The sequence below is a fragment of the Pongo pygmaeus genome, chromosome 5, assembly GCF_028885625.2.
Source record: "Pongo pygmaeus isolate AG05252 chromosome 5, NHGRI_mPonPyg2-v2.0_pri, whole genome shotgun sequence".
Lineage (NCBI taxonomy): Eukaryota > Metazoa > Chordata > Mammalia > Primates > Hominidae > Pongo > Pongo pygmaeus.
This window is the reverse complement of record NC_072378.2, coordinates 35,045,473-35,068,556: the sequence shown is the minus strand read 5'-3', so window position 1 is coordinate 35,068,556 and position 23,084 is coordinate 35,045,473. Positions and strand designations below refer to the sequence as shown.

The 23,084-nt window shown below is 42.3% G+C and overlaps 1 protein-coding gene, 1 long non-coding RNA gene and 2 other non-coding genes across 7 annotated transcripts in view; 1 reads left to right on the top strand and 3 right to left on the bottom strand.

Annotated features, from left to right (window-relative positions):
• Positions 1–2,711: 2,711 nt before the first annotated feature.
• On the bottom strand, positions 2,712–3,381 carry LOC129038202 (uncharacterized). Its single transcript, XR_008503103.2, has 2 exons — positions 3,191–3,381; positions 2,712–3,029 (listed from the first exon to the last, which is right to left on the bottom strand). It is a non-coding gene; the product is annotated as an uncharacterized LOC129038202 (long non-coding RNA).
• Positions 3,330–23,084, top strand: part of ILRUN (inflammation and lipid regulator with UBA-like and NBR1-like domains) — a 111,756-nt gene continuing 92,001 nt past the window's right edge. For 2 of the 4 annotated variants that reach the window (XM_054490916.2, XM_054490918.2), the window contains exon 1: positions 3,349–3,741. In XM_054490916.2, the coding sequence (XP_054346891.1) occupies positions 3,584–3,741 (158 nt within the window). In that variant the 5' untranslated portion in view covers positions 3,349–3,583. Of the gene's footprint in view, positions 3,742–23,084 lie in introns of all 4 variants that reach the window. The other 2 variants (XM_054490913.2, XM_054490915.2) reach the window with 2 other exon arrangements.
• On the bottom strand, positions 7,355–7,460 carry LOC129039802 (small nucleolar RNA U13). The gene has a single exon (XR_008503500.1). It is a non-coding gene; the product is annotated as a small nucleolar RNA U13 (small nucleolar RNA).
• On the bottom strand, positions 17,045–17,149 carry LOC129039796 (small nucleolar RNA U13). Its single transcript, XR_008503494.1, has one exon. It is a non-coding gene; the product is annotated as a small nucleolar RNA U13 (small nucleolar RNA).

Here is a 23,084-nt window from a genome sequence, read left to right as displayed (position 1 = left end):
CTGGTCTCGAACTCCTGACCTCAGGTGATTCATCCACCTCAACCTCCCAAAGTGCTAGAATTACAGGCATAAGCCACCATGCTTGGCCAATAGCTATATACTTTTACCTCACCAATAACATTTTTAAAAAATCATTGAAAATTTTATCCTTTAAAAAAAGTCTTCTTTCATGGGGACAAAAAATAAAAAAAAAAAAACTACCAAGTTAATATATACTCATTGTAAACATTCAAGCAGTATAGAAACTTAACATAAAAGTAAACATTCCCAATAGTTTGGGTTGCCAGAGTTAGCAAATAAAAATAGAGGACACCTAGTTAATGTATGGGACATATTTATACTAAAAATACCTTGTTTATGTAAAAATGTAAAAATATGTAAGAATGATAATGTATCTTTGTTTTAATTTACATTTCTTAATTATTCATGAAGTTTAAAATACGTTCATTCATTTTCAAGCCTTTAATATATATATTTTTAAGACACAGAGTCTTCGCCGGGCAAGGTGACTCATGCCTGTAATCCTAGCACTTTGGGAGGCCGATGGCAGATCACTTGAAGTCAGGAGTTTCAGACCAGCCTGACCAACATCAGTGAAAATCCGTCACTACCAAAAAATACAAAAATTAGCTGGGCATGGTGGTGCACACATGTAGTCCCTGCTACTTGCGAGGCTGAGGCGGGAGAATTGCTTGAACCTGGGAGGCGGAGGTTGCAGTGAGCCGAGATCTCGCCACTGCACTCCAGCCTGGGCGACAGAGCAAGACTCTGCCTAAAAAAAAGGGAGACTGGGTCTTGCTCAGATGCCTAGGCTCCAGTGCAGTGGCACGATCACAGCTCACTGCAGCCTCAAACTCCTAGGCGCAAGCTATCTTCCTGCTTCAACCACCTGGAGCAGGTGGGACTACAGGTGCCTACCAGTTAACCCAGCTATTTTTAAAAATTTTTGGTAGAGATGGGGTCTTGCTATACTGCCTGCCCAGGCTGGTCTCAAACTATTGGCCTCAAGTGATCCTCCCATTATTGATCTTTCAATTTTTATTGTAAATTTTATTTTACAATAAAATAAAATTTTATGGATATTTTTATTTTTATATGTAAATTTTTTTAATTTGTTTTTTTTTTTTGAGACAGTGTCTCCTGTCACCCAGGCTGGAGTGCAGTGGCAGGAACATGGCTCACTGTAGCCTCAACCTCCTGGGCTCAAATGATCCTCCCTCCTCAGCCTCCCATGTAGCTGGAACCATGGGTAAGCACTACCACGTGTAATCAATTTTTAAATTTTTTGTGGCGTGGTGGTCCCACCATGTTGCTTAGGCTGGTCTTGAATTCCTGGGCCCAAGCTATCCTCCCACCTCCTCATTGACCTTAATAGCTTTTTATTTATTACATAAAAATATTAGGGCACAGTGGCTCATGCCTGTAATCCCAACACTTTGGGAGGCCAAGACAGGAGGATCTGTCAAGCCCAGAAGTTTGAGATCAGCCCGGGTAACACAGTGAGACCCCGTCTCTAAAGAAAGTTGAAAAAAAAAAAACATTAGCCAGGCATGGTGGCGCCCACCTGCAGTTCCGCCTTCCTCGGGGGCTGAGGTGGGGGGATTGCTTGATCCCAGGAGTTCAAGGCTGCAGTGAGCCGTGATCCTGCCATTGCACTCCAGCATGGGCAACAGAACAAGATCTTGTCTCAAAAAAAAAAAAAAAAAATTGAATTATGTAGAGCGTTTAGGTGTGGGCTAAGACCTTAGCACTGTATGGGATTGACCGAGAGTTTTGAATTTTTCCCTGAATCAGCATTCTGATGGAGTCACCAGGTTCCAATAATATCTTCTTTTGGATCCTCGGTCAACACAATTTTCATCCATGGATACTGCAAGTTAAAACACTTTCTAGAAGTCTATGGTCCTAACATCAAATTAGTTCTTGGGTCAAATTTTTAATTTTTGTGTAAGGCCCCAATTGAACTTAATGTAGAAAGGGAATGTAGCAGGGTATAGTGAATCGAGTGCTAAACTGGGAGTTTGGAACCCCCTTTCCAGCTGTGTAATCTTGGGTGAGTCATTTCCGCTCTCTCCATTTCAATGTCTTCATCTGTAGAATGGGGAGGTTGGACTCAGCAGTCTCAGTTCCTTTCAGTTATTACATTGAGATTTTTATAATCTTTCTGTCTCTATTGAATTATCCAAAAGATTGGGACAAAACATGTTCACCTCTCAGTCCCAAATGTGCATGACTCCAGAACCTAGGCTTTCTAAGCCACTGCAGTTTATTCTCTTTTGGTAGTGGGACAGAGGAGGTAGAATGCGTTCCCTTTCCAAAACATCCTGGCCCCCGACACATTACTACTTATTCCAGCTGTTATTGAAATTGTGGAAAACCCACTTCATAAGGAACCAGAAATCTGGGTTCTAGTTTTGCTGCTCTGTATTTTTTGGACAACGCACGTAAGCTTACTTCCCTTATTTGCAAAATAGGGGGCTACTTGAAGGCAGAAGACCATTTCTCAGTCATCCCCCCCCCCACCCCTCCCCGCCTTGGATCTAGCAGTGCTGGGCAATTCGCGATGTTTCAAAAACATTTCCTAACAGAAGAGGGTAGACAAGATAGTCTCTATGCTTCCTTTCTCATTCTTTGACAGACCTTAACCGGGAAGGTGTGCGATATATACAGAAATACTTTGTCTTCTATTTTAAACACAGAACAAGGCATGCTAAATTCTCATGACTTTATTTTGATAGGGTTGTTCCTGACGGAGTGGGTGGAAGGTTATGGATGTTTGTATCGAGACCTTTTTTATCTTCTGGAGACACGATGCTACCGTTGCATAACACAAACAGCACCGATAAACTGTAGTAATAGGAAAGAGTGCCAGGGAATCAAGACTTTAAGGCAGCATCCCTCTGGGAAAGCGGCTCTTCAAACACGTCCTTCAAGCGCGAGTGGCAGACTCCTTGCTGGGAGGGCTGAGTGCACTTTGCTACTTGACCTTGCCACTGTCTCTGCCTCTCCCGGGACTTCAGTTTCCTCACCTGCAAAATGGTAGAGTTGTCATAAACGAAAATCCCTCAACTTCTCCCGCAGCCCCAGGCTTTAACGGCTCTCCTTGAGGGTGGGGACGGGGCGGAGTAATGGTCTAGCCAGAAGCCTCCCCTGCCCCCCACGGCTGGACCATCTCTTTCCTCCTTCCTACTTTTCGCTCCATCGCCCCGCCGCGGTGAGGTCACGCGGGGACGTCACGAGTTTATGACGACACTAAGAGGCGGGCCTCCGGGAGAGGAAGGGGCGGGGTCTAGGCGGGCGACGCTTGCGCAGTGGGCGCGGCGCGGGAGGAGGTGGAGGCGGCGGAGTGGCGAGAGGCGAGAGGCGGCGGAGGCGGCGGAGCTGGGGGGGGTGGGTGGGGGGGGAGAGTGAGTGAGTGGCAGAGTGAGTTTACCCTTATGAGACTGTGAGAGGCCCGGGGCCTACCTCAAAGGAGCGGGGTCGCGACGCTAGCTAGCAGCGGGCCCCCTCCAGGTCCCCGGGCCCGGCGACGCGGCGGCGGCTCAGTTTGAAGAGGCGGGGAAGCGGGTGTCCGGTCCCCGCCATGGAGGGCATGGACGTGGACCTGGACCCGGAGCTGATGCAGAAGTTCAGCTGCCTGGGCACCACCGACAAGGACGTGCTCATCTCCGAGTTCCAGAGGCTGCTCGGCTTCCAGCTCAATCCTGCCGGTTGCGCCTTCTTCCTGGACATGACCAATTGGTGAGCCGGCCCCGCTGTGCCAGCGCTGGCAGCGGCCCCGGGGCCCCGAGGGGAAGGGAAGGGACACTTGAGCTTGGCGGCAGGGCGAGCCAGGCGGGTACTGAGGGCCACCCCTTCCCGGGACGGGGAGGACGAGTCGGGGAGCCCTGGGGGCATAGGGAGAATTTGGGGGCTGAGCAGGGCTAAAGGAGAGTTAGGGGCCACGGAGGCAGGAGGGGCGGAAGGGAGATGGTGGGGGCGAGCTCTTAAGGTTTTTCGAGGATTAGGGGCCAAGGGACGTGGGATGAGGGGAAAAGACTTGGGCATCCAGGCATAGTGGATAGACTTGGGAGGAAAAGGGTTATGGTATTGGCTGAGAGTAAAAAGCACAGGAGATCTGGATTTGGGGAGTGGGGAAAAAGGTTGGGGTTTGGAGTGAGGGGCTGAGGATGCCAGGATTGGGCGGAAACTATAGGGAAGGATTAGGTGCTGTGGAACAACCTGAGCACTGGAGAAGCTTGGGAGTTAGGAGCTGAGAACAGATTAATTTATGTGTCTGTCTCTTTCCATCTGAGGATAGATAGGGAAAAGGGGGTGATATTATGGGGGAAGAAAAGGGGGTGATATTATGGGGGAAGACAAGGGGGTATGGTGAGGGAGATGACTTTTTTAAGAGTTATGCCAGGGAGGAGTAGGATCTACTAGTAAATCGACACATGGAGGACCCGGAGTATTAGACTTGGGACAGGGCCTGGGAACCACCTTAGGAAAAGTGGGGGAAATGAGATGATCTTGGAGGAAGGAACTTTCTGAAGGGACAGGACTCCTGGCAGAGGGTTCATCTGGGGCCACCAGAATGCTGGGAATGGAGAGGGGCTTATCTGAAAGAAAGCTAAGTTGACAGATGTTTGGGAAAATGGAGAACTTAGGCTGGGAGCCAAGTATTTTTGGCTTCACCTTGTAGAAGACTGAATTGGGGCAGAAGACTACCCGATGTAAAGGCGTGTTTCTTGGCTTTGGAAGTAGCACTTGCTGTTGTTGATAAGCAAGGCTTCCCCTTGTACTCTGAATAGAGGTTGTTGGATTCACTCAGAGGCAGAGTTGGAGTGGAGACGATTAGACTTTCTTTGAAAGGATTTCAGGTGAAGCAACTAATATTTCTTTGGGCAAAAGGCAAAAGGTTCAGTGCCCTTTGCTCTATTAGGCATTCAGTCTCCTGACATGTGGAATCTTGTTTCTCTTGGCATCACTTGCACAACCAACCTCTCTTTTATTCCTTATCCACTGAATGCCTCAAGCAACGCTGGAAAAGAGGCTGTAAGCCTACTTTTTATCCCACTCCTAACCTAGTTCTACCCTGGATGATGCTCATCTATTAGTAGGAGCCTTGTAGCCGTGGCTGCACCAAAGGTAACGTGTAAATTTTTTTTTTTTTTTTGAGACAGAGTCTCGCTCTGTCGCTCAGGCTGGAGTGCAGTGACGCAACCTCGCTTCACTGCAACCTCTGCCTCCCAGGTTCAAGCAATTCTCCTGTCTCAACCTCCCCAGCAGCTGGGACTACAGGTGCACACCACCTCGCCCGGCTAATTTTTTTGTATTTTTAGTAGAGGTGGGGTTTCACCATATTGGTCAGGCTGATCTTGAACTCCTGACCTCGTGTGATCCACCCGCCTTGGCCTCCCAAAATGCTGGGAACAGGTGTGAGCCACTATGCCCCGCCATTTTTTTTTTTTTTTTTTTCTGTGCATCATCTCTGATGAGTCCTACTATTTTATCTTTAAGGTCAATTATTACAGCAAGAGCAGGTTTAAATTTCTAGATGTTTAGAAAACTCTTTGACTGCATGCAGGAGATAGTCTTTAGAATTAATCATTTGTAATCTCCATTTGTATCTGTTACGTCTGATGATCTCAAGCAGGGAATATAGCCTACTGTAGTTTTCTGACAGCTAACCTGTGGTGTTTAGTCAGAGAGACATGGGTTATTGAACACACTGAGAAGAGCTATTACTCTGGTGAAACTTAGAAGTAAAGTTATAACTTGAAGAGAGTTGTTCTCTTGCCTGACTGCTTCCCACCTCCGGCCCTTTTTCTTCCTTGTGTACACTAGTTCAGCATAGGAAACTTGGCATATTGTTGCTGCTAGTTTGGTAGGAGAGGATCATTATTTCTCCCAACCCATTGTGAATTGGACCATTTAAACACTACCCTAGTAAGTTTTAAGTTCTTTAGAGTCAGTCTTTATTAGTGTAATTATTATGGCTACAAAAGCAGTGTAATGAATTTTATACGTTTGAGGTATGTATTTAATGTCTAAGATTTTTCTTAGGTGTTGTGGAAAGTAAATAGGTGAGGCCCAGTGTGGATAAGAAAAAAAATAACTTAAAAGGCTGCATGCCTATAATCCCAGCACTTTGGGAGTCCAGGTGAGGCAGGAGGATCACTTGAGTCCAGGAGTTTGAGACCAGCCTGGGTGACATAGTGAGATCCTGTCTCTACAAAAAATACAACAAAATGAGCCGGGCATAATGGTATGCACCTGTAGTCTCAGCTACTTGGGAGGCTGAAGTGGGAGGATCACCCTGGGAAGCGGAGGCTGCAGTGAGCTGAAATTGCCACCATTGCACTCTAGCCTGGGTGACAGAGTGGTGAGATGCTGTCTCAAAAAAAAAAAAAAAAAATTAAAAATATAGTTGGATTATAAAACTTCTATTTGAGGGAGGCTGAGGCAGGAGAATGGCGTGAACCCAGGAGGCGGAGCTTGCAGTGAGCCAAGATTGCGCCACTGCACTCCAGCCTGGGCAACAGACCGAGACTCCGTCTCAGAAAACAAGATAAAATAAAATAAAACTTCTATTTGAGTTTTTATATAAAAAGCTTAAGCTCAAAGCCATGGAGTAGCATATATGTTGATGACATGTTATTTCTGTATAAAAACAAGTTACATATATGAGCAAAGGAGTGAGCCATTAAGAAAATGTGTTCTGGGCCAGGTGTGGTGGTGCATGCGTGTAGTCCCCAGCTACCTGGGAGCCTGAGGTAGGAAGATCACCTGAGCCCAGGAGGTCGAGGCTGCAGTGAGCCGTGATCATGCCACTGCACTCCAGCCTGGGCGACAGAATGAGACTCTGTCTGGAAAAAAAAAAAATGTGTTCTGGCTTTAGAGAAATTGAGAAGTTGGAAGTCAGTAGCTTCTTAGAAATCCATGCAGTTAAGTGATAATTCAACTTTAAGTCACATTACCTTATTTTTTGGCTATATAAGGCATGTTCTTTATTTTCTTTGATTATAAAATGAAAAATCATTTGTGAACTAAAAGCAGGAAGGCTTTTCATTTTTTTCTTTCTTATGAAAGATAGCGCCATAATCTAATACTGTATTTTTTGATTCCTATGTTTACCTAATTCATCTTGACAGATTTTTATTTTATTTTTTTGAGACAGGGTCTCATTCTGTCTCCCAGGCTGAAGTGCAGTGGCACAACCATGGCTCACTACAGCCTCAACCTCCCAGATTCAAGCAATCCTCCCACCTCAGCCTCTTGAGTAGCTGGGACTACAGATGCGTGCCACCATGACTGGCTGATTTTTTTGTTTTTTACTTTTTATTTAATTTAATTTTTTTCCTTTTTCTGATGTCAGATGGGTAATGTGCACATGTTATATAACAAGATTCAGGGTTGGCATGTCTCATACATGCATGTAAACACCCAATCATCACGCATATGAATTACAAAAGGATCAATTTAAAAATTTTTTTACAGATGGGTCGCACTATGTTGCCAGACCTAGTCTTGAACTCTTGGGCTCAATCTTGCCTTAGTCTCCCAAAGTCTTGGGATTATAGACATGAGCCACTGTGTCCAGCCAAGATTTTTTTTTCAAACAAACATCCATCATAATTAATAAAATCTAGGTAAATACATATACACATAATGTGCATGCATGCATACTTAATCACAGTATTTGTGTGTGTTGCTCAAGTAAAAATCTAAAGTCTAGACGTGTTGTTTTAAGCATCATTTAATTTCTAACTGGGCAACTGTTGACATAGTCCTAATACAGGTTGACAAAAAAATCTCTCAACTTGCTCTGATGATTAACCTGTTGAATTGAAGATGATTAATCTTCCTATGACTTCATAAGTGCCTGCTTCGGGTTGTAATAAATACCATTCAGTTGTCTATTAAAAAATAATGTGGTAAATTAAAAATCATTATCGAAAAGCGAAGACCCTGAGTCTTCTAAAATTAAACCTGTCTGAGTGCAATCGCTCACGCCTATAATCCCAGCACTTTGGGAGGCCAGGGCAGTGGGATTGCTTGAACCCAGGAGTTTGAGACCAGCATAGGCAAGGTAGCGAGACCTCCATCTCTACAAAAATAAAAAAATTAGCTGGGCATGGTGGTGCTCACCTGTAGTCCCAGCTAAGTGGGAGGCTGAGGTGGGAGGATCAATTGAGCCTGGGAGGTGAAGGGTGCCGTGAGCTGTGACTGTGCTGCTGCACTCCTGCCCGGGTAGCAGAGTGAGACCCTGTCTCAAAAATAAAATAAAAATAAAACCTGAGTTGGAAAGGTTATGCTTTTGTGATCAAAAGTAAGAATTTATTTTGTCATTGTTGAAAAACTGACTAAATGGAATGTTTTCGCCTTGTAAATCTTCTACCCTGTTAACATATTTTTTTTGGTCTTAGGTTGACAAAATTGTGTAGATACTTCTTTTTTTTTTTTTTTTTGAGACAAAGTCTTCCTCTGTCACCCAGGCTGAAGTGCAGTGGTGCGATCTTGGCTCACTGCAACCTCTGCCTCCCAGGTTCAAGAGATTCTCCTGCCTCAGCCTCCCGAGTAGCTGGGACTATGGGCGCCCACCACCACACCTGGCTAATTTTTATATTTTTGGTAGAGACGGGGTTTCACCATGTTTGGCCAGGCTGGTCTCGAACACCTGACCTCAAATGATCCACCCACCTTGGCCTCCCAAAGTGCTGGGATTATAGGCGTGGGCCACCGCACCTGGCCTCTATTTGTTAAATTTAGAACCAAATATTGTTTTCAGTTGAGCATGTTGGTAGCATTTATACCTGAGCTGGCAGCCATGCTACTGGAGATTGATGGAACTGTCTGTTAACAGAAGTAGTCAATTTTCAGTTCCTAAGTGAGTATGTAAAGTGAATAAATGATATGGTGAAAGTAAACCCAATATCTAAAACCAAATTGAAATGACTTGTAGATTAATATCTGCAGTGTTCTATAGGTGGAATGTCTTTTAGAGATACTATTGGGCTGTGAATACAGAACTTGGAATTCTAAAACTGGAAACTGACTTAAGAGATTCTTTAGTTTAGGCCAGGCGCAGCGGCTTATGCCTGTAATCCCAGCATTTTGGGAGGCTGAGGCGGGCGGATCATGAGGTCAGGAGATTGAGACCATCCTGGCTAACATGGTGGAACCCCGTCTCTACTAAAAATACAAAAAAAAATTAGCCAGGCGTGGTGACGGCCGCCCGTAGTCCCAGCTACTCGGGAGGCTGAGGCAGGAGAATGGCATGAACCCAGGAGGTGGAGCTTGCAGTGAGCTGAGATCACGCCACTGCACTCCAGCCTAGTTTATTCCAACTTTTCCTGCAGATTTGCATCCAGCCCTTCTAAGATAGCCATCTGTCCTATTCTTGTATCCCTACGGGCAGAGATTTGCATGATACCTTATTATAATGTTTAATTACTTTCTGGTTAGAATTATGTTAAAACTAAACCTTCCTTGCTACAATTTAAGCCTTTTTCATTTGTGTATGTCCTCCTTGGAGATGGAGGATATCTAATAAATAAGCTTTCTGTTAAGAGGTCAGAAAGCTTCTATTAATTGAAATTACTAAAAGTTTTCAACTATGTAAAATTTAAACATGTTCAATTTAATGGATTCATATTTTTTAATGTAGTCTAATTGGCTTTTTTTAAATGGGAAACCAAGATTCAGAGGAGAGCTTACCTCACTTTTTAAGAATTTGTGGTAAAATATATATAACAAAATTTACCCTTTTAATCAATTTATTTATTTATTTATTTTTAATTCTTTTTGAGACACAATTTCACTCTGTTGCCCAGGCTGGAGTGCAGTGGTGCAATCTCGGTTCACTGCAACCTCTGCCTCCTGGGTTCATGCGATTCTTGTGCCTCAGCCTCCCAAGTATTTGGGATTACAGGTGTGGGCCACAACGCCTGGCTAATCTTTGTATTATTAGTAGAGTCAAAGTTTTGCCATGTTGGCCAGTCTGGTCTCAAACTCCTGACCTCAGGTGATCTGCCTGCCTCGGCCTCCCAAAGTGCTGGTATTACAGGTGTGAGCCACCATGCTCAGCCCGCATTTTAATCAGTTTAAGGTGTACAGTTCAGTGTTACATTAGGTGTTCATTGTAAGTTGTTGTTTAGCATTAGTGACGAGTCAAATAACTCTTCTAGATTTTTATACGTTAACTTAGGAGTTAATACTGGCCTTATTTCGCAGTATAGCAGTAGATAAAATATCTTTTAATAGCATATAGACAATGTTTTTCTACCTCCTATTAGGCTAATGCTGTGCAGTTGTGGTATTGCAACATCCTAGGTTGCCTGCAGGTATCTTCAGGGAGCAGTGTGTATGTTTTGGAATTCTACTTTCATCCACCATGGATGGAACAGATGTTTTCTAGAAAAGTAACTTGGGAAAAATATTTCTGTAAAATATGATGTCCTATTAACTTTCTCAACATTGTCAGAAACACCCTACTAGATAAAGATATAACCACAAGTCAATGAAATGAAATTAGAATTTAGATATGAAAATCAGTTGTACCTCTTACCTGATCACATATTACCTTCTTTGCCTGTTAATCCATTTCTCAGTCACCCGTGCTAAATGAGTTTCTCATCTATGCTGTGGTTTATATGTATAAATCTAGGAAAAAGTTCCTTTATGATAGAGATAATACTTCTATTAATATTGGTTTCCTTAAATAAATGTGTGTCAAACAGTAGTTTTAGGAAGAGGGTAAGGAAGGGCTACATAACAGCGATAGAGTATTATGTACTCTATTGCATTTTTTAAAAGGTTTTTATTTTTGATTTGGAATATTGTTGATTTTTAAAATAAGATTGTGAAATTGATACCATGTAAATTAACTATTTTATTTTAATTTATTTAATTTTAATTTTTTAGAGACGTCTCGCTATGTTGCCCAGGCTGGAGTGCAATGGCTGTTTACAGGCATGATCATGTAGCACTCTACAGCCTTGAACTCTGAGGCTCAAGTGATTCTCCCACCTCAGCCACCTGAGTAGTTGGGATTACATGTGTGCAGTACTGTGCCTGGCAAAATTAACTGTTTTAAAGTGAACAATTCAGTGGTGTTTAGCGCATTCACAGTGTTGTGCAACCACTACCTCTCTCTTGTTTCTAAACTTTTTCGTAACACCAAAATGAAACTTTACACCCATTAAGCCGGTGTAAAGGACTATTCTCTCCTCAGCCATTGGCATCCAGCAGTCTGAGTTCTGTCTCTATGTATGTACCTATTCTGTATATTTTCTTTTCTTTTCTTTTCTTTTTTGGGATGGAGTTTCACTCTTGTTGCCCAGGCTGGAGTGAAATGACGTGATCTCGGCTCACTGTAACCTCCGCCCCCCAGGTTCAAGTGATTCTCCTGCCTCAGCCTCCCTTGGATATTTCATGTAAATAGAATTGTACGATATTTGTCCTTTTGTGTCTGCATCTTGTTGTTGTTGTCGCCCAGGCTGGAGTACAGTGGCGTGATCTCGGCTCACTACAACCTCTGCCTCCCGGGTTCAAGCGATTCTCCTACCTTAGCGTCCCAAGTAGCTGGGATTACAGGCATGCAAGATCATGCCTGGCTAATTTTTGTATTTTTTATAGAGATGGGGTTTCGCCATGTTGGCCAGGCTGGTCTTGAACTTCTGACCTCAAGTGATCCATCTGCCTTGGCCTCCCAAATTGCTGGGATTACAGGCATGAGCCACTGTGCCCAGCCTTTTCTTTTTGGTTTCTTTTAATGAAGCGTGTAAGTTTCTTGCCATGGCATCTTTCATTTAGCATTATGTTTTCAGGGTTCATCCATGTTGTAGTATGTATCAGTACTTCATTTTTTTTTTTTTTTTTTTTTTTTTTTGAGACAGGGTCTCATTCTGTTGCCCAGGCTGGAGTACACTGGCGCTATCATGGCTAACCGTAGCTTCGACTCCTGGGCTCAATCCATCCTCCCACCTCAGTCTCCCAAGTAGCTGGGATATAGGCATGAGCCACCATGCCCAGCCAATTTTTGTGCTTTTTGTACAGACAGGATTTTGCCATGTTGCCCAGGCTTGTTTAGAACTCCTGGGCTTAAGGGATCCACCTGCACTGGCCTCCCAAAGTTTTGGGATTACAGGCATGAGCCACCCCCCAACCCCCACCCCTGGCTTCTCCCTTTTTTTATGGCTTGATAGTATTCCATTGTATATACATATCACAGTTTGTTTCATCTATTCATTCGTTGGTAGACATTTGGGGTGTTTCTATCTTTTGCCTATTCTGAGTAGTAAAGTTTTGAATATGTGCGTGTACCTGTATTTGTTTGAGTACCTTTTTTTAGTTCCTTTGGGTATGTATCTAGGAATGGAAATTTTGGGTCATATGGTCATTCTGTTTTTGAGGAATCATCAAACTCTTTTCCACAGTGGCTGAATCATTTTACATTCCCAACCTCAGTGTATGAGTTGGTCCCAATTTCTCCACATCCTTGCCAACACTTGTTATTTTTCTTTCTTCTTTTAAACTTCCAGTTTAATGGAACATATATATATATGTGTATATATATATATATATTTTTTTGGAGATGGAGTCTTGCTCTGTTGCCCAGGCTGGAGTGCAGTGGCACGATCTCGGCTCACTGCAACCTCCACCTCCTGGGTTCAAGTGATTCTCCTGCCCCAGCCTCCCGAGTAGCTGGGACTACAGGTGTGTGCCACCACGCCCTGCTAATTTTTTTTGTATTTTTAGTAGAGACGGGGTTTCACCTTATTGGCCAGGCTGTCTCAAATTCCTGACCTTAGGTGACCCGCCTGCTTTGGCCTCCCAAAGTGCTTGGATTACAGGCGTGAGCCACTACGCCCAGCCAATATTTTTCTTTTTAAAACTATAGCCATCCTAGTGGGTATGGATTGGTACCTTATTATGATTTTGATTCTTATTTTTCTAATTACTAATTATATGAACATATTTTTATGTGCTTGTTGGCCATTTGTACATCTTCTTTGGAGAAATAACCATTTAAGTCCTTTGCGCATTTTCTTTCCCCCACCCCCAGAGGAATTTTGTTGATGGCTCTAGTTTATTCCCTCCCAAAAGACCAATAGCAACCAGATGATGTGAAGTTAACTTCAGGATTTTATTGTCTTCATAATAAAATAAAAGATGACATTTAGAACTGTATCACTTGGTCCTTTCTCGTCTTATCGCCTCCCAGTTCAAAATGTCTTAAAAGCTAGCATTCTTTTACATCTGCAGTTGGGTTCAATGCACTCTAGCCTCAGCACAATCTTCTTTATAGTTTTAACCTTTTTCTGGGAAGTTGGCTTAGTCTGCCCACCATAGCTACCCTGCTTCCTGTCATAATACTGCTTTCTCTGGGCATACAGAGAATTCTTGCCTTTCTTATACTGTGTCACTTTGTGGGGTTGGTGTTTGCCATACTTCTTATAGAAAGTCTGGTGGCTTTTAGGAATGTTCATTATGTTTGCTGGAGCACTGTCAGCACAAAAAGGCTTTGCCCATTTTTAAATTGGGTTGTCTTTTTGTTCTTCAGTTGTAAGAAGTCTCTTTTTTTTTTTTTTTGAGACTCGTTGCCCAGGCCGGAGTGCAGTGGCGCGATCTCGGCTCACTGCAAGCTCCGCCTCCCAGGTTCATGCCATTCTCCTGCCTCAGCCTCCTGAGTAGCTGGGACTACAGGCGCCCACCACCATGCCCGGCTAATTTTTTTGTATTTTTGTAGAGTCAGGGTTTCACTGTGTTAGCCAGGATGGTCTCGATCTCCTGACCTCATGATCTGCGTGCCTCAGCCTCCCAAAGTGCTGGGATTACAGGCGTGAGCCACTGCGCCTGGCCTGTAAGAAGTCTTTATATATTCTGGATATGAAACCCTTATTGGGTATATAAATTGCACTATTTTCTCCCATTCTGTAGGCTGTCTTTTCACTTTCTTGACAATGTCCTATGATTCACAAATGTTTCTAATGTGCTGAGGTCCATATCAATTCTTTTTTTCTTTGCTTGTGTTTTTGATGTCATAAATTCATTACCAAATCCAAGATCATGAAGATTTATCCCTTTGTTTTCTTCTAAGAGTTTTATAGTTTTAGTTCTTTATATTTAGGGTGTTGATTCATTTTGTATATGGATATCCATTTTGTATAATTAATTTTTGTGTATGGTGTGAGGTGGGAACCAGCTTGATTCTGTGGAGCTTAATTTTGATCATGTTTCTGCTCTGGGACTGGCTTCTCATTAGCTCTGTATTAAATATATCCTTTACTTTTAGTAAATATATATTTTATTCTCTTCAGCCATCACTAAAAGTTGGGCAGAAAAAAGTGTGCAGGATTTTCTGGTTGGGGCAGAAAACTTATGAATGTTCTATTGGCATTCAAAGCTAGATGTGTTTAAAAGGTCAGTTTGCCAGGCGCAGTGGTGCACGCTTGTAGTCTTAGCTACTTGGGATGCTGAGGCGGGAGGATTGCTTGAGCCCAGGAGTTCTGGGCTATAGTGTGCTATGCCAATTTGGGTGTCTGTACTAAGTTCGGTATCAGTATGGTGATCTCCCGGGAGCGGGAGACCACCAGGTTGCCTAAGGAGGGGGTGAGCCAGCCCAGGTCAGAAATGGAGCAGGTGAAAAGTCCTGTGCTGATCAGTAGTGGGATTACATCTGTGAATAGCCACTGTACTCCATAGCAAGACCCAATCTTTAAAAAAATAAAAAATCAAAAAAGTTAAAAAATAAAAATAATAAAAGGTCAATTTATCCTTTTCCTTACTCCAGCCAGTTTTTGGTCTCCCAGAAATTAGACTTGAACTGAGTTATCTTTAAGGCCCTCTCTTTTCTGGACACCCCAGTTCATTTGCCAAATCCAGTTAATTTCCACCTGGATTTGGCAGTGTACTTCCCAAATGTCTCTTTTTTTCCATTCCCACTGCCACCGCCTTAGTTTGCAGATTATGTTACTAGTTTAACAGAGTAACATAGGCATAGTCCAAATCGGTTTTCTACGCGTGACTTTCTTCCTTCCAGTCTATTTTGTGGACATACCACTGCTAGATCAATCTTTCTAAATCACAGCTTCAATCTAGACTCTTCATAGAAACCTCTAACGGCCTTGTTGCTTACCAGATACAGAACAGCAAGCTTTAGCTTGGCATTCATTCAGGACCCTGCAAAGACTGGTCTCAGTTTACCTACTTCTACCTTTCCTGGCGTATCTTTGTAGTGAATATTCTGCTTTTCTCTGCTCTGTTCAAACTAGGCTGCTGCTCATTCCCACATAAACTTTTGCTCTCCCAATTTTAAACTGGTTTCTCCTACTTAGAATGCTATTCTTTCCTTTCTACCTGAAGAAATCCTATCGTTTTTCTGAAATTGACATACTGATCCTGTTCTTAGCAGTGTACTCTTCTTTGAACTCCACTCTTTCCTTTTTTATAGTGTTTATTATGTATAGAAACACACTTTTAAGAGGACAGTGCCCCCTAACAGCCTTTGTTTCTCCCTAAGCCTCTCACGCACTGCTTTGTACATAGGTGTTCAGTAAACATTTGTTGAAGTAATGTGTAAGGGTAGATGGGAGAAAAGGCTTAATTTTTTTCTTATGCCGATGTTACTCAGTAATTTAGATGTGAATGGACAAAAATATTTTGTAAGCTCTCTAAAGTTCTCTTAGATCATTGCCATTGTGTTTCCATTGAGGAAAAACTTCAAAAAGTCATATAAGCGCATAAGTTCAAATAGTTTAGAATAGTTCAAACGGGTTGCAAACTAAAATATGTTTAGGTGCCAGATGGGTAACAATTGAAGGTGTGTGAACTGGAAAGCCTTGCCTTTATAAGGAGCATGTCTGATACTTGCCTTAAATATTGCCCTGCTAGAATGGGGGCCCAGTGTTAGATTTTTCTATTTTTTTTCAAGAGAAGTCAAAAATACAGGTTTTTATAGGAAATGTCCTGGTTTTGTTGTCTTTTTGGGGGGTGGGGTACAGAGTCTTGCTCTGTCACTCAGGCTGGAGTGCATTGGCAGGATCACTGCTTACTGCAACCTCCCCTCCCCCATATGCCTCCCTGGGCTCTAAGTGATCCTCACACCTCAGCCTCCCAAGTAGCTGGGACCACAGGCACCTGCCACCATGGCCAGTTACGTTTTTGTATTTTTAGTAGAGACAGGGTCTTGCCATGTTGCCCAGGCTGGTCTCAAACTCCAGAGCTCAAGCTGTGTGCCCACCTTGTCCTCCCAAAGTGCTGGGATTACAGGCATGAGCCACTGTGACCGGCTGAAATAGCCTGATTTTCAAATGTTGGCAATTAATTCAAGTATTTTTAAAACACTGAAGACTAAATATAAAGCGTATCTGTAGGCAGAATGTAGCCCTTGGGCTACTCATTTGTAACCACTGTACTAAAGATGAGAAGCATAAACCCCTCCTGTTTCCAGATATAGCCACTGCTAACAATTTCTTCTGACCTTTCTGTGCATTATATTCGGAGCTGAGATTGCCCCATTGCACAGAATATTCTGTGCAATATATATATATATATGTGCATATATATAACATAGAATTTTCTATGCATGTATATGTATGTAAAATTATATATATAAACCTTTAAACAGCTGTGGTTATTGCTGTTGATTGTCTTTACTCTTCAGGGTAGTAGATAACAAGGCCCTTATACCTCCATTGTTTGAGTGGGAACTGAATTTAGTTGTCAAGGTACTTGGATAGGCTGATCATATATACATATATATACACATACACATATATACAAATACACATAAACACACGTGTGTATTTATACGTGTGTGTGTGTGTGTATATATATATTTTGAGACAGGGTCAAAAAGGTAGGTTTTTATAGGCAAGGTCCTGGTTTTGTTTTTTTTTTTATTAGGGTAACAGCAATCCTCCCATCTCAACCTCCCGAATAGCTGGGACTACAGATGTGTGCCACCGTGCCTGGCTAATTTTTTAAATTTTTTGTAGAGATGGGGTCTCCCTGTGTCGCTGTGACTGGATTTTTTTTTTAACTTTATTTTTTTTCACATCAGAGAAATAATGTGCCAATGTCATAACAAGGTTTGAGGGAGGGCACATGTCTCACGTAAGTGTGAACACCCAATCATCACGCTTATGAACTACAAAAGAATCGATATTTTAAAGAATTAACAGTGTGCTGGGTGTGGTGGCTCATGACTTTAATCCCAGCACTTTGGGAGGCTGAGGCAGGCAAATTGTGTGAGTCTAGGAGTTTGAGACTAGCCTGGGCCACATAGGGAGACCCCAACTCTACAAAAAATACAAAAATTAGCTGGACATGGTGGCATGCACTTGTAGTTCCAGCTACTTGGGAGGCTGAGATGAGAGGATCACTTCAGAAGATGGAGATTGGTGGGGCACGGTGGCTCACCCCTGTAATCCCTGCACTTTGGGAGGCCGAGGTGGGCAGATCACAAGGTCAGGAGATCGAGACCGTCCTGGCTAACACGGTGAAACCCCATCTCTACTAAAAATAAAAAAAATTAGCCAGGCCTGGTGGCGGGCGCCTGTAGTCCCAGCTACTCGGGAGGCTGAGGCAGGAGAATGGCGTGAACCCGGGAGGCAGAGCTTGCAGTGGGCCGAGATCGCGCCACTGCACTCCAGCCTGGGCGACAGAGAGAGACTCTGTCTCAAAAAAAAAAAAAAAAAAAGACGGAGGTTGCAGTGAGCTGAGATTGCCCCATTGCACTCCAGCTTGGGTGACAGAGCAAGACCCTGTCTTAAAACAGACAAGGCTGGGCGTGGTGGCTCATGCCTGTAATCCCAGCACTTTGGGAGGCCAAGGCGGGCGGATCATGAGGTCAGGAGTTCGAGACCAGCCTGGCCAACATGGTGAAACCCCGTCTCTAGAAAAAAAAAAAAAAAGTAAAAAAATAAAAATATAAGAATTAGTGGGGTGTGGTGGCGTGCACCTGTAATCCCAACTACTCGGGAGGCTGAGTCAGGAGAATTGCTTGAACCCGAGAGTCAGAGTTGCAGTGAGCCGAGGTCGCACCACTGCGCTCCAGCCTGGAAGACAGAGCAAGACTGTCTCAAAAAAAGAAACAAAAACAAAAAACAATGTAGTGGTGGACTTTGGTCATTTGAAATATAGTAAAATCCCTTCTCAATTAAGCAACAAATTCTTATCCAGTAATTATGTATAATTTTATTAAAACTTAGTTTTGCTTTGTTAAGAAGTAAACTAGTAGTAAGCTCGTCTGACAATATTATTTACAATATTGTTGGAGAACAAGAAACCCAAAATGCAACAGGACTAAAACTGAAAAGTTTAACTCTTTATTTTTATTTTTTTATTTTTAAAATGAGACGGGGTCTTGCTATGTTGGCAGACTGGTCTCAAACTCCTGAGCTCAACCAATTCTCCTGCCTTAGCCTCCCAAAGTGCTGGGATTTCAGGCGTGAGCCGCCACACCCGGTGAAAGGGTTTAACTCTTTCTAAATCACCTTGTGCAGAGAAGATGAATACGTTTTTCCCTTGTTGGAAGGGTAATTGATTTAGTAAATGGTGTTCTCATTTGCCAAAGTTAATGTTTGTCTTGGGAGGGGGAGCAGTTTATTCCCAAATATAGAGGGTCAGCCCCACTATGTACTGAGGTTTTAAAAAACCCACCTTTTAAAATGAATAGTTTTGCTTTTTTTAGTATGTTTTGAGCCTGAGGTCTGTCAAGTGTTTCTGAGGGTTCACACTTGAATTATTGTGCTTGAGGTCAGTGATTCATAAGAGATCAGCCTCTTATAAAGCAGCCACCTTCTAATGATTGATTGAATGATACATGATGTGCTTCTAAAGTGCTTTCTGGTCAGCATTTTATTTTCTAAAGTAAATTTTATTTTTACTTTTTTTTTTTTTAAACTCTTTGATAACAGGCCTTGAGAAGAGTAGAAACCACTGGCTGGGGGTTGGGGTTTGCATGCAACTGTGATAGGGAAGCCCTACCTTATTTTTAAATTTTTAAAATGATTGTATTTTGTTATGACATAAACAGCACTTGTCCTTCAAGTTGCCTGCTTGGGTCTCTTCCAGGTGTACTTTTTCTTTCTTTCCTGTTCTAAAGCCTTTTAAAATAAACTTCCACTCCTGCTCTGAAGAAAAAAAAATTGTTAGGATCTGAATGTTGGCAAAAAGTTAAAAAAAATAGAAAGAAAGAAAAATATAAAAATGAAAAATAGGCTGGTCGTGATGGCTCACACCTTTGGGAGGCCGAGGCGGGCAGATCACTTGAGGTCAGGAGTTTGAGACCAGCCTGGCCAACACGGTGAAACCTCGTTTCTACTAAAGATACAAAATTTAGCCAGGTGCCTGTAATCCCAGCTACTCAGGAGGCTGAGGCAGGAGAATCACTTGAGCCTAGGAGGCAGAGATTTCAGTGAGCTGAGATGGCGCCACTGCACTCCAGCCTGGGCAGCAGAGTGAGACTCTGTCTCCAAAAAAAAAAAAAAAAGACATGATTTATGTTCATTGCAGATAAATTAGAAAGAACTGGTAAACAAAACAAATTTTAAAAAAGCGATAATAATGGGACCCAGAGATAAAAATGTTAACGTTTTGATATATGTATATTCTAATAACATATTTTGTGTATGTGTTGTACCTGTGCTTGCTTTATAAAAGTGGGGCATTTACTATATTCTAGATACTGTTTTAAGTGATTTATATTTAATATATAATTTAATACAATAATTCTAGGAAATGAATATTGTTATCCTCATTTTTTACAAAAGGAAAAGAGGCTTAGAGAGCTTAAATAACCTAAAGTCACGTGGGCGGAAATGGAATTCAAACATAAGTAGCCTGTGCTTCTGATTACTGTGTTTCACACATTGTATGAGTTTCTTAGTGTTGCTTAAGAAACAACACAAACTGGGTGGCTTAAACCTACAGAAATTAACTTCCTTACAGTTTGAGAAACTAGAAATTCCAAATTGAGGGTGTTAGCAGGTCCATGATCCTTCTGAAGTTTCTAGGGCAGCATCCCTTCTTGCCTCTTTTTAGCTTTTGGTGGCTCCTTCCAATCTTTGGCCTTCCTTGGCTTGTAGCTGTACCACTCTAGTGTCTGCCTTATTAGTCACATGGCTTTCCTTGTGTGTCTCCAAATCTCCTTCCCCTTATAAGGATACCAGTCAGTTGGATTTAAGGCCCACCCTAATCTTGTATGACCTCATCTTAACTGATTACATCTGCAAAGACCCTATTTCCAAATAAGGTCGCATTCTGAGGTTCTGGATGGACGTGAATTTTGGGGAGATACTGTTTAACCTGTTGCACACCTTGTTGTGTAATCTGTTCTTCACTGAATGATATAACCATTTTCCCAGTCTTAGTAAATATAATTCAACACTAACCTTTAAAGGTTTTGTAGTATTCTATTACATAGATATGATTAATAATCTTTTTGTTGGATATCTAGATTGTTTAAAATTTTTTTCAATGTAAATTCAGTATTGAACATTTCTTGTAGTTAAATCTTTGCTTGCATCCATATTTCCTTACAATTTATTCCTAGAATTAGATTGCTGGGCTGAGGATTGCTGGGCTAAATATAAACATGGCTTTTAATGCTCTTAATACTTAATTGCCAAATTGTCTTACACCTCATAAAGATTGGACGCATTTGTATTTCTGCCATTACCGTAATGAGTGAGTATTTCTTTGATCATCTCATCAATGTAGCGCATAATATATTTTTTTTCCAATTTCATAGGTAAAAAATGTGATCCTGTTTTAATTTGTATTTTGCCATTTCTTTTTTTTTTTCCTCCCAACTTTTATTTTAGATTTGGAGGTACACGTGCAGGTTTGTTATATGGATAAATTGTGGGTCATGGGGTTTGGTGTACAGATTGTCGCCCAGGTAGTAAGCGTAGTACCTGACAAGTAGTTTTTCGATCCTCACCCTCCTCCCACCCTGTTTTGTCATTTCTCATGAGTACTTTCATGTGCTAAAGGTCTGTTGTATTTATCTTATGAATTTACTGAACTTACACTTTTGTCTTTTTTCCATGAAGAGCTTTACCTTGGAAAATGAAATTTCTTTTTTTTTTTTTTTTTTTTGAGATGGAGTCTGGAGTACAGTGGCGTGATCTCGGCTCACTGCAAGCTCTGCCTCCCGGGTTCTCGCCATTCTCCTGCCTCAGCCTCCCGAGTAGCTGGGACTACAGGTGCCTGCCACCACACCCGGCTAATTTTTTGTATTTTTGTATTTTTAGTAGAGACTGGGTTTCACCGTGTTAGCCAGGATGGTCTCTATCTCCTGACCTCGTAATCCACCTGCCTCGGCCTCCCAAAGTGCTGGGGATTACAGGTGTGAGCCACCTCGCCTGGGTGAAATTTCTTTTTTTTTATACTCGATTGTAAAAGTAATAATGCTGGATATAAAAACCCAACAAATTCAGAATGAAGCCCTATCGGATAGTACTATGCTCATTTTCTGAGTGATGAAATCATTTGTATATCAAACTCCAGTGACATGCAATTTACCCATGTAACAAACCTGCACATATTTGTACTCCCTGAACCTAAAATAAAAGTTGAAAAATAAAAATAAATTAGAGCCGGGTGTGGTGGCTCACGCCTGATATCCCAGCACTTTGGGAGGCCAAGGCGGGTGGATCATGCGAGGTCAGGAGTTCAAGACCAGCCTGACCAACATGGTGAAACCCTGTCTCTACTAAAAAATACAAAAATTAGCCGGGCTTGGTGGTGGGCACCTGTAATCCCAGCTACTCGGGAAGCTGAAGCAGGAGAATCTCTTGAACTCAGGAGGTAGAGGTTGCAGTGAGCTGAGATTGCACCACTGCACTCCAGCCTGGGTGACAAAGCAAGACTCCATCTCAAAAAAAAAAAAAAAATTAAAAATGTGAAATTAGATAATATTAAATATGTCAGTTCTCAGGCCAGACACAGTGGTGCACACCTGTAATCGCAACACTTTTTTTTTTTTGGAGACAGGGTCTCACTGTCGCTCACGCCGGAGTGCAGTGGTGTGATCACAGCTCACTGCAGCCTCGACCTCCTGGGCTTAAGTGATCCTTTGACCTCAGCCTGTCAAGTAGCTGGGATTAAAGGCACGTGCCACCACACCTGGCTAATTTTTGTATTTTTTGTACATAGGGGGTTTTGTCATATTGTCCAGACTGGCCTCGAACTCCTGGGTGCAAGCAATCTTCCCACCTCAGCATCCCAAAGTTCTGGGATTACAGGCATGAGCCATGGTGACCGGCCCTGTTTTGTTTTTAATAAATGGCATTATACTTTAGGGAACAACAACAACAAAAAACAGTAAAGCTGCTTGTAATACTAAAAGCTAGTAACTTGTCAGTGCGTGTTCATATACATATATAGCTACTCATATGCATGTTATGTATTTCAAATTGGAATATAATCGTGTATACATAATGCTTTAAAGCCTACTTTTTAACTTAAATATATTATAGTTATCTTTCCATATCTGTTTTTCATGACTCCTAATGTCCCATTATTTGAGTATTCTGTAACTTCATCAGTCATTTATTGATTTTTTTCACTATTATAAATATTTCTGTTCACTTGCTTAATTATTTTCATCTCTCTCTCAATTCTTTTTTTTTCCTTTGAGACAGAGTCTCCCTCTGTCACCCAGGCTGGAGTGCAGTGGCATGATCTTGGCTCACTGCAGCCTCCGCCTCCTGGGTTCAAGTGACTCTCCTGCCTCATCCTCCCTGGTACCTGGGATTACAGGCACACACCACCATGCCTGGCTAATTTTTGTATTTTTAGTAAAGACGGGGTTTCGCCATCTTGGCTAGGCTGGTCTTGAACTCCTGACCTCAGGTAATCTGCCTGCCTCGGCCTCCCAAAGTGCTAGGATTATAGACGTGAGCCACTGTGCCCAGCCTTCAATTCTTTTTTTTTTTTTTTTTATTGTGACATAAAACCCATGTATTTATTTAGGGCAAATTCTGAGAAGCGGAATTGGCAGGTCAAGGTATGCCCTTTTGAAGGTTCTTGATAAACATTGCCAGATTGCCTCCAAGAAGTATGTACCAATTAATTTTAACAGGCAG